Source organism: Nothobranchius furzeri, chromosome 8 (genome assembly GCF_043380555.1).
Source record: "Nothobranchius furzeri strain GRZ-AD chromosome 8, NfurGRZ-RIMD1, whole genome shotgun sequence".
NCBI lineage: Eukaryota > Metazoa > Chordata > Actinopteri > Cyprinodontiformes > Nothobranchiidae > Nothobranchius > Nothobranchius furzeri.
In genome coordinates, this window is record NC_091748.1 from 78,192,086 (window position 1) to 78,203,169 (window position 11,084).

Sequence of the window (11,084 nt, forward strand, 5' to 3'; positions counted from 1 at the left end):
ATTTCACATTCTTATTTATTGTTATCCAAGGAAGAATTGACTCTAAACCTGCTATTACCTCATCTCTTGCTTGAAATTCTATGGGAATTCCTGTTGGCAGTCCTATGGCGTTTAAATGCACTTTATGATCAAACACATCATACCTCTTTGTCCTACGTCTATTGGTAGTCTCCAACTGAAGTAATTCACTCACACCTTCATGCAAGATAGTCACTGGAACTTTCATACGTACTAGCGTACACAACCCAACCCAAAAACTTGGCAAAACATTCATTAGAACATCACCACCACACATCCAGTAGCTGTCGGCCACTGGAATGTCTTGCTCACCTATGAGATCCAGAGTGGGGATCGTCATCGATATGTTATCACAGTCCTGACTAAGAGTTACAGGGTTTTCATACCAAACAGGGGTATCAATGAGAAGTGGCGTCATATTTGCATGCGGGAACCAGGATAATACCCAAGTGACGTTACAGTTGACAGATGTATTACCTACGTCCACTCCTCCATCATCAGCGAAACCTCCGCTTGCAAAACATTCATAATCAGCACTATAATCAATTTTGTAGTCCGTTGGAGGACCATTTTGGTCTGTTTGGATCGCAAATTCAGCACATTCCTCTAGGATGTTATATTCTGCATATTTTTCAACATATTTGTACTTATCTCGTGTACCATGGAGCAATCTGCATTGGAATCCACACAATGGCATCTTAAGAAGAGGTGGAATCTTTTTATTTATCTCTATTACCTTTCTAGTCTTACATGTGCGTTGTTGTGTAATGGCACACTCACTAGAAGTATACTTTTCCGGAACAACCTCAGGTAACATTCCGGGTGCTTGAGCGCACACTATGCAGTCATTAGGAGTCATTTCTCTTGTCGTATACAAAGCCCATTTATACCAACTATTTTGCATGGCTGCATCCCAAAGCCTATCCTCAATAGCCAAATGTCTGCTCGCTCTAGGGGAGATAGGCCCTGTGTTACCGCCGGACCTAGGTCTAATTGGCCCAAATAGTGTCTTAGGTACAGCTTTGCGATTGGTCACTTCTTGTTCATTTTGTCCTTTCTGAGTGAGATTACGAACATGGTTACTACCAGAGGTTGCCGTGGGAAAGCCAGATTTCACAGCTACACCTCCTGTGGGAGTTGTAGTACTGACAGGTGGCTTAGCGTTTACGCTTCTCAGCTTGCTAATTGGCGTTGTTTTAGATCTTGAAATCAGTGGAGTCACTAGCTGTAAAAGAGAGGAAGAGCTCCAGTCGGCCCTCACCTCTCCAACAGGCGCTGTGGTAGTCAAAACATCAGGGATCACAGTAGCAGTAGCGCTAGTAGTTAAAACATTACTTGGAACTGTGGTTATATCACCAGTTTTAACAATTGCTACGTCGAATGCAGGCAGGGATGCCGACCTATGTTGCATCCGGCCTGCTGAATTGTACTTAACTTGATCATGGTATGCTGCCTCGTCGTTGGCCAAGTCGTCTGGCGTATGCTCTTGTGATGGGTCGACGAGTTGCTCCTCGGCCATCGTCTCCATCTTCACCTCCTCCAGCACCATCATCAGACCCCCTAGTGTTATCCAAAACAGAACTGTCATCAGGCTTAGCACGCCCTTCTTTCCTCCGGCCATCATGCCGGTTTGTTACGTTAGGCACAATACTGCCCTGAGTTTTGTCTTTGACTTTCGTGCAGTGCGTCAGATGATGCCACGTCGATCCTCCTTCGACCTGGACTGCTGTTGGCGTTGCTCGAACCACTTTGTAGGGACCCTCTCGTCGCGGTTCGTGCCACTTCCTCCTGAAAACTTTGATGTACACCTGGTCTCCAGGAACTACCGGCCCGTCTGCGCCTGCGCTAGAGACGAGCTCCTTTCTCTTTTCCTGCAAATAGATGGCTTTATGGATGCTGGTTAGTTGCTTGATATAGCTTTTGAATTCAAGCTCTAGCTGTTCCAGCGAAGGCCCCTTGTGGGGTCCTCTAAGCTGAGGAGCTGGCATTGGCCTGCCTGTTAGGACCTCATGAGGTGAAAGATGCGTGCTTCTGTTAGTTTGCATGCGATAGCTCATTAAGGCAAGCGGCAATGCATCAACCCAGTTAAGGTTAGTACAAGCACAGATTTTGCAGATTTTAGACTTCAACGTCAGATTCGCTCGCTCGACCATCCCTTGGCTCTGGGGGTGATAAACTGATCCTAATCGTTGCTTTATCCTTAGTTGTTGCAACACACCTTTAAGGACTTTTTCAACAAAAGCAGGACCATTGTCCGAGCTTATTTCCGACGGGATACCAAAGCGAGGAATCACTTCTCTGACTAGAAACTTTACCACTGTTTCTGAACCTAGATCTTTAGAGGGAACAGCTTCGATCCACCGACTGAATCTGTCAATGATCACCAGCATGTACCGTTTCCCATGCACAGACTTAATCATGTCAACATAGTCAATGACCAAATGTTTGAAAGGACCTTCGGGCACTGGAATTACTGCTTTTAGCTCCTACAACACGCCTCCTGAAGATAGAACGTTCTGGTGTTATGGGAAGAGACGATGTGAGCGCAGTTACCTTTAACTTAGTCAGCTCACACAGGCCACAGTAACTAAAATGATAAATGACCCGCACTTGTAAGGACTCCAAAGCGCTTTACACGACAGTGTATCATTCATCCATTCACACACTGGTGGGGATGAGCTACGATGTAGCCACAGCTGCCCTGGGGCGCACTGACAGAGGCGAGGCTGCCGAGCACAGGCGCCACCGGTCCCTCCGACCACCACCAGCAGGCAAGGTGGGTTAAGTGCCTTGCCCAAGGACACAACAGCAGAATTCTCTGTCCGGAGCCGGGATTGAACCTGCAACCTTCCGATTACTGGACAACCCGCTCAACCTGTTGAGCTGCTGCTGCCCCAACTAAGTGCACATGATTCTTGTCATAGTTAAACATTACTGATTAATAATTATTAACCATAGAATAATCATTCGTTTAAGTAATTAAACAGTTATAATGAACCTTGATGATTAGCAGTAAAAAGAGTTTATTTAAACGGTTCTTTTAAATCTTGAAATGTCCTCTACTTGCTGGATGGAAAAGCAGTCAGACAAGCAGACAGCTGCATAGATTAAAGGAGTGGTAGCAGACTTTACGTCTCCTGTGAAGGACTCTATTGCAGATTGGAGTCGTAGCCAGGGCAAGGTGACCCAGGCTGTGCATCTGACCTGTGAGTCTTAAAACCAGGCCATTGTGTCACGTTACACCTGTAACTGCCCAGATCAGTATTTGACTAGATTTAATGAGCATTTTTTCGTTTGTAGTTCCCATTTTTAAGAAGTGGGAAGAACGGTTTTTAGTGTTAAAGCTCCACTGCCGACAAGACAAGCCTTACAGTTTTATTCTCACCGGTGGGGCGTTACAGCTTCTGCTATCGTGCCACTCCTGATACCAAAACTTTACTAGAATTACTTTCAGTTGTTTAAAATCCCAACGGACACGGAGAAAGAGAGGCAGAGCAGGAAGAGGTGGGGGATGGGTTCACAAAAATAAGCATTAAATAAGGAACAAGAATCTGGTTCTAGACCTGCAGAAAGAGAGAGGAAAAGAAGGGCGACACAAAAATACAACAAGACCAAAATACCACTGCACCAACGACCTCCTGAAGAGAAGGGTTGAAGAAAACCTCCATGAAAGTTCACTGCAGTTAGCTAAAGCAGGAGAAAGCCAAACCGTTTTTCATGACACCGTACGATGCACTGCAGAGGAACGGCATGCATGGATCTCGTCCACGAAGGAAGCCTCTGGAAGGAAGCTGGTGTCCTCATGTGGGCTACATGAGTGCTGCTGGTGATGGGGAGCTGCATCTCATTGATGTTATCACGAATCCAACAATGTCCTGTACACTGAAGGAGAAGATGCGGCCATCGCTCTGTGCGCTTGGTCGTCATGCACATTTCCAACACGCCAGTGATCCAAAGCACACATCTGAAGCTGCTGCTGCATTTCTGAGGAACAGGGTGAAGGTGATCGGATGGCCAAGTATGTCTCCTGATCTGAACATCACTCTCCATCCAGCATCCAGGCTCTAAAAGAGGTTATTCTTTAAGAATGGAAAAGGATCGCTCTTACAACATGTCGCCATCTTGTTCATTCCATGACTAGAAGACTTGGTACTGTCCTTGAAAATCATGGTGGTCATACAAAGTACTAGATGTGGTAGTTTTTGCTGCGAGGTGTAATCATTTTCGCTTCAATCAATTTGAGTAAAACGGAAGAATTTGTGATCTAAGTTATATTATTAACCTTAATTTCATGTTATGGAGTTATCCATCCATCCTTCCATGCTCAGCCACTGATCCAGAGTCGGGTCGCGGGGGCAGCAGCCTAAAGCCTGGTTTATGCTTCTCCGTCAGCTCCGCAAGGGACAGACACGCACGGATTGACGGAAGCGTTTTGCTCTCATACTTCTCCGTCTCCTGGGGAGTGTTGCAAAGCAATTGTCCGGCAGGACAGCAGAGGGCGTAGCGCTGTTCTGTGGTATCCTGTCATGTATCGGTACAAGATCGTGTGTTTGTGTTTTTTGTATATAAGAGATTTTTAACACGGACATATTTGTCTCTCATTCTCCCACCTCTTCATGCGTGCCCCACCTCTAAACCCACGTTTCCTGTCATTTCCATCCACAAATAAAATGCTTGCTGCGCATCTTTTCACTCCTCCAGTCACGGGAGGATAAAACGTTCATATTTTTAGAGTTTTTTCGCGAGGTATTCTTCAAGCTTCTCCATGTCTGCCGCTAGTTATCCTCGGCTCTCTTTGCAATGGCGGCGCTGTAAACAACAGCGGCGTCCTGACCAATCACAAGCTTGCGTAATCCGTCTCGTTCGACGGATGTTTAAAAAAGTGGGCTCGACTCCGTACGTACTTGCGTGCCCTACGCAAGGACGGATAATGGCGTTGCGTGTCTCCGCACTGACGCAGACGGAGAAGCATAAATCAGGCTTTAGCCGAGAGGCGCCGAGACTTCCCTCTCCCCATCTACCTGGCCCAGCACCTCCAGGGGAATCCCAAGGTGTTCCCTGACCAGTTGAAAGACATAGTCCCTCCAGTGTGTCCGCCTCACCCAGCGGAGAAAACTCATTTCGGCCGCTTGTATCCGTGATCTCGTTCTTTCGGTCACTACCCAAAGCTCGTGACCATAGGTGAGGGTAGGAACGTAGATCTACCGGTAAATCGAGAGCTTCGCCTTCTGACTCAGCTCTCTCTTCACCACGACAGACCGGTACAACGCCCACATCACTGCAGATGCAGCACCAATCCGCCTATCCATCTCATGCTCCAGTTTTCCCTCACTCGTGAACAAGACCCCGAGATACTTAAACTCCTCCACTTGGGGCAGGACCTCCTCCCTGACCCGGAGAAGGCATTCTACCCTTTTCCGATTTAAAATGGAGTTAAACAAGTGTTCAACAAAACGCAGCCTTGGGAAAATTCTGGAAATTGTTATATAGACGGCTTTTGTACATCTCGTGGCCCTAACGTTGCTCTTTTGTAAATTCATTCCGTGTTTGTCTTCGTAATCCATTTTCTTGTTCTTTTTTGACACACTTTAGTAAAAATTAGTTGTTTTTTTGCCTGACACGTTTCAGCTAGTATCTCTAGCTGGTGATGGTGACATCACTTCCTTTAACCTGCAGGCAGCGGAGGATGCTGTCGCCCCCTACTGCCCACGCCCTCCTCGCTGGAGGCTTGGGGAGAAATTATGACAAGTCTCTAATTTTAGTAAAATAGTGCAGAGAGGAGACAACCCATAGAAGCACTGATCTGATCTCATTTCAGAGAAAAATAGAACAGGTCAGATGCACCTAATAAATAAAATTACTAACAAACTCAGGAATCTGTTTCTTTGCTTCACTGTTCTGGTGCTGAGAATATCACTAATGAGGATGTAGCATTATTAAGATCCTACTGTCTGCCCTTAACAGCTGCCCCTTCACACAGTAACATCGCCAAGGTCGGACGCTTGGTTCAGTATGATTACATTCCAGGAGAAGAGACAGAAGAACAGAAGAACGCTTTCCATTAATTGATCAAAGTACTTTATTCGTAATAAAGCTAATCAGAGTATATGTTGATCATTAATAATCAGGTGAATGATCTGTGAAATAAAGATGTCATGAGTTATGTGTTTAATGAATAAACAGGACTGCACCAGACAGACTGATCTACATTACCATGGAAACGCATGACACATTGTTTTCAACCAATCAGAACTTTCGTCTGTCGTAGAGAGAATCTGGGTTGTTTAATGAAGTTGTCCAATCCGGTTTACTAGGATTTGTAAACAACTAGGGGATATAAAACAAGGCAACGCCATTTTATACTCAGTTCCATTTTAACCTCAGTTCTGTTCGATCTGAGCTCCAAAGGAGTTACATCATACTCTCAACGTAGTTTTCAACCAGCTCTCGATCCATCACCGCAAAAGAGAGGTACAGCCTGGCCAGATGTACTTTCTACTTTAAGCTGAGAACTGTCAAGCTGGAGATTTCCGTCGTCTGAACAACAAGACGACGTTCCTTCAAAATAAGAGTGAACTTGCTGACGCCTGCCGACTGCTACCGGAGCCGACCCACAGACGGGCTGTGTAGTGCTGCGACCGCTGTTCCACCAGCTCCAGTACATCTGAAGGTCCGAGGACCTGGCATTTCCTGATCTACACGGGAGGCTCCACAGGGTACGTGGTTACGGCAAAATGGCGGCTCATGTCATCAGCTTCTGAAGCCTCGTGGTAGCCTAGTCATAACAACCAGATTCGCTACGCCAGCCTAGAGATTCTGAAAAACACCCACACACCAATACTATAACATTCAAATCCATATGCATCCATCACGGAGTTAGTCCTGGTAGATTGTAAGAATTTATAATTATAGAAATTAAAGATTCTTAAACGATCCCAACTCTCTCTCTTGTCTTGTCTCTCAGTCAATACAAAGTGTTTAAGTAAACTCCCTGATGATAAAAACAACCACTTCTGATGATAATACTTAGATCTAATTACAGTGTATAAATATACAAACTACAGATCACTACAGGATCAAAGGAGATACACAGATGAATGCACCTCTTATTTATTATTTGGAGACTACATTTACTGCAGCTGGCAGAGGCAGAGATTTTTTCTATTGATACACGGATTTTACAGAATCATTTTAAATGTTAATAGGGGAAGACTGCAGGAGGGAGCAGTAAAATACAGGGGGTCCCCAGCAAAAACAAGAACCTACAAGTCTGATGAAACCCGCTGGTTTTCCATCAGGCAGTCACGGGGCAGCTCCAACGACCCAGTGGCTGTGCTGGGTCAATGTTATCCAGCTCAGTCCGGCTCGGCAGAGGGTGAACGAGCCGAGGCGACGTCGTGCTCTGCTTAAGAAGTGTTATTTTCCCGCTTCAGAAGAAGCCTCCAACGTGTTTTTACGCTTTCTCCGAGACATGTCACGTCGCTAAGTTGTTAGCGTGTGGCGCTAACGCGTTAACAGTGCAGCGTAGCCTGCTGGAGGTTTTAAGGGTTCAGATGAAAACACCCGACCTCTCAGGCTGCTCACACATCGATCTTAAGTTGTCGCTGTTGCGCTCACGCCGTAATACAGTATTAGATGCGGTTAAAGTCAGACATGAAAGAATAAATACATTTTACATGAATAAGTGATGCTTAGCCTGGTGGGGGGAGGAGAACCTGGCCTAATAAGCACTGGAGGAAACCCTGTCAAGATCGTCAACACTCGTTTATCTTACTGCTATTGAAACATGTAAACCACAAAGCATTATATCCACTGCTACCTTTCTAATTTTAGACTCAGTAACTTATGCTGTAACTTCACCTTGGCCTGCCTGCTCCTCCTCGCTGCCCGCCGGCTGTGATCACAAGCGACAACATAGTAGTTCCCGCTGCTTCTTCGAGAAACGGCGCCAAAAAACAAACAAACTTGTAGGCGTGGCGGTGGGATTTCAGCCGTGGCGGCCCGCCACGGCTACGCCTATGTAAGGGAAACCCTGGGGCGACACCGTCATCTGCTGTCTGCAGATAAAAGGAAGTGATGCCACCATCACCGGCGACCTCTGAGGAAGCATGGCTAGAGCTGCTAGCTGAAACATGTCAGGTAATAATCTGGTTTATACGAAACTGTAAAATAAAACAACAAAGTCATGAATAAAGGCTTTATTGCTGCTGAAAATTTTTGAGGAGGGGTTTGGTTAATCCTACGGTCGATGAAAAGTGCTTAATAAGTAAATTAGATTTTTTTTAAATATTTTTTTTCACAGTAAATTTCAATGTAATGATTTAGTCCCAAAGTTACATAATTTCTTTTTATTCAGTATAGCTATAACATTATTATTGTTGTTATTACTATTATTATTATAACTATCATTATTATTACTGTAATTATTATTATTATTATTATTACTATCATCATTATTATTGCTATTATTATTTTTTTAAGCCTCACTCATTCACCTTCATGAAAACAAAGGTGATTTCATGTATTCATTTCATTGTTTATTTCTGTAAAATGATTAGTCTACTGGAGGTTTTGTCCAGCAGGGGGCGGTGTGGTCTGTTGAGTCAGATCCGAGGGGGTGGGCGGTGTGTGTGTGTGTGTGTGTGTGTGTGTGTGTGTGTGAGAGAGAAAGCTCATTTTCTGCTCTTCGCTGAACACAAAGCAACCTCTCGCTGCTCATCCCTTCATTGGTGCGAGGATGGAGCTGCTGTGGGGCCACAGAATCTTTGTTCCGCTGATCTCAGGTAAGATTTAGTTAAAGACGTATTAAATATGAAATATTATCTCCATCTGTTGCATTGAGATCAGCTGGTGTTTTAACCAGAACCTGGTTCTGGTTCTGGTTCTGGCTGTGTTTAGCACCAGGAGCAGGTTTCTTTTCAGCTGTTGTGAATTCATTAGAATAACAAACCGAAGGCTGACGACAGAAGGAAAGAGAGACAGTCCTTCATTTATTCTGTTCTCCTTGATCGTCGCTGATTATAACTAAATATCAGTTTATCAGAAGATTAAATCAGCGGGTCACCCTGAAAGGGCAGAGGTCAGGAGACGGTTCTGATTCTCTTCACACATTTTCATGTTTGTTTACCCGAAACAGCTGACTGATCCATCATCCTCACCAAATCTATTGGACACAAACAGATTTTCCCCTTCAACAGCAAATTCTTGAGGTTGTAACTGGATGTTTTTAACTTCTGGAGAGTTTTTAAATATTTTTATCTAAACTAGATGGAGAAATCTTATAAAAAAAGAGGGATTTAGGTCTGGGTAACCCTGTGATGCACCTCCTGCCGGCTTTCCTCTGCTGTTTGTTTTCTGCTGGTTTAGACGAGAGTCCACGTCCGAGCGACTGGTGTAGACATTCAGAGCAGCAGCTGTGTGGAGAAGGACGAGTCACCGTGTCTGTAGTTCAGGATCATGTTTACATGGAAACGACTGGAGAGGCACCGTAAACGTTTTCACTAGAGTTGTTCGAAGCATCGGCGTTACAGCAGGACTTCAGCACGAGGGTCTGCTCTGGAAGACAGGTGGAGACGTGTGTGAAGATGCGTGTGAAGCAGAGTGGAGTGGCTGGAGAAAGTGTCGGGTGGGATGTGAAAAATGGGTTTCAACAAGAATGACAGGAAAGGTGCAGAAGACAGTGGTGACAGCAGCATAACTAAAGGATGAGCCAGGAAACCCTAGCTCGATCGGGTTTCTGCCTCATGCGGGAACATGGAAGCCAGTTCCACCAGAGGAGAGCTTGAGAACTGATAGCTCGACTTCTTCTCCTTCTAGAACCTCTAGGAACCAAACCTGCCGTCTGAAAGCCAGGAGCTTTGCTGGAGCATCTGGACAAGAAGTTCTCTTATAGGAGAAGAATGTGTTCTTTCAGAAGTTCAAAGAAACATTTCAGATGAAGTTCTTGAGCTTCCACGGAGCCAAAAAAGTCTTGCTAAATCTGGAGAATCTAATCTCTCACCAGAACCCAGGTGGCAGCTTCTGGATCCGGTCTAACTGGGCCTTTGGAACATCCTCATCATGGAGCGTTACAACAATCCGGTTTAGGTGGACGGGTTTTTCCAGAAGGTCAGGATGGTGCTGATCATCACACAGATGATAAGGAAGATGTCCTTGTGACACGTTCATGTGTGAGTTCAAGGTCCTGGTCCTGATGAACACCAAGGTCCAAAACCCACAACCGGTCTGGTCTGATGGTAAAAGTAGAAACGCCCTCAGGTCTTTTACAGGTCACAGGTCACAGGTCACAGGTCACAGGTCACAGGTCTGGGTGGCAAATATGCCCGAGTATCCCAGACATGAAAGTCCCTCACCTCTCGGCAAAATTCCCTGTAATATATATATATATATATATATATATATATATATATATATATATGTATATATATATATATATATATATATATAATACTATCTGGCAGTAAGTAGCTCTGAGTAACTTTAGCTATAATCATTTAAAAACTGTGAAATCTCTTTAAAATGTAAATCAAATTCAAGAAATAATTAACATTTAACCAGTTTATCAGTTTTCACATAAAATTTCTACTGAATTTCCACAACAGAATGATAATAAAAGTAATGTTTTTAGATCAATTTCTGTTCATTTTTAATAAATGTTCCGCTAACATCAACATCCCACTGAAACAAATAACCACTCTTGCAAATGTTCTTCTTACTTTAGAAATAAAACTGTGTTTCTTCTAAAATGACAACAAATCTGTAAAAATGTGAGATAAAAACTTCGCCCTCTTAGATCTCTGAAGGAAGTCGGATCTAATCTTTCTCTGACTTCTGAGACGAGGCTTTTGTTCGACCTTCAGCGTCTCAGTGAAGTGTTGAACCAACAACCCATCTGTGTTATGATCCTGGGTTTTAGCATGGACCTGGCTAATTACTGGGAAACCTGCTTTTGACCTAAGTGGTTTTTGATCTGAGATTTTCGGCACCGTTTCGTACCAGACTCACCTTTTCCACCCGTGACCCGTTTTCATGTCATCAGCACAGGAACAGAAATGTGTCCTCTTGAT

The 11,084-nt window shown here is 44.5% G+C and overlaps 1 protein-coding gene across 2 annotated transcripts in view; it reads left to right on the top strand.

Moving 5' to 3' along the window:
• The first annotated feature begins 8,642 nt into the window (after positions 1–8,642).
• Positions 8,643–11,084, top strand: part of vcam1b (vascular cell adhesion molecule 1b) — a 23,871-nt gene continuing 21,429 nt past the window's right edge. Inside the window, exon 1 of one of the 2 annotated variants that reach the window (XM_070554358.1) lies at positions 8,643–8,801. In XM_070554358.1, the coding sequence (XP_070410459.1) occupies positions 8,756–8,801 (46 nt within the window). In that variant the 5' untranslated portion in view covers positions 8,643–8,755. Of the gene's footprint in view, positions 8,802–10,076; positions 10,188–11,084 lie in introns of those variants that run through there. The other variant, XM_070554359.1, reaches the window with a different exon arrangement.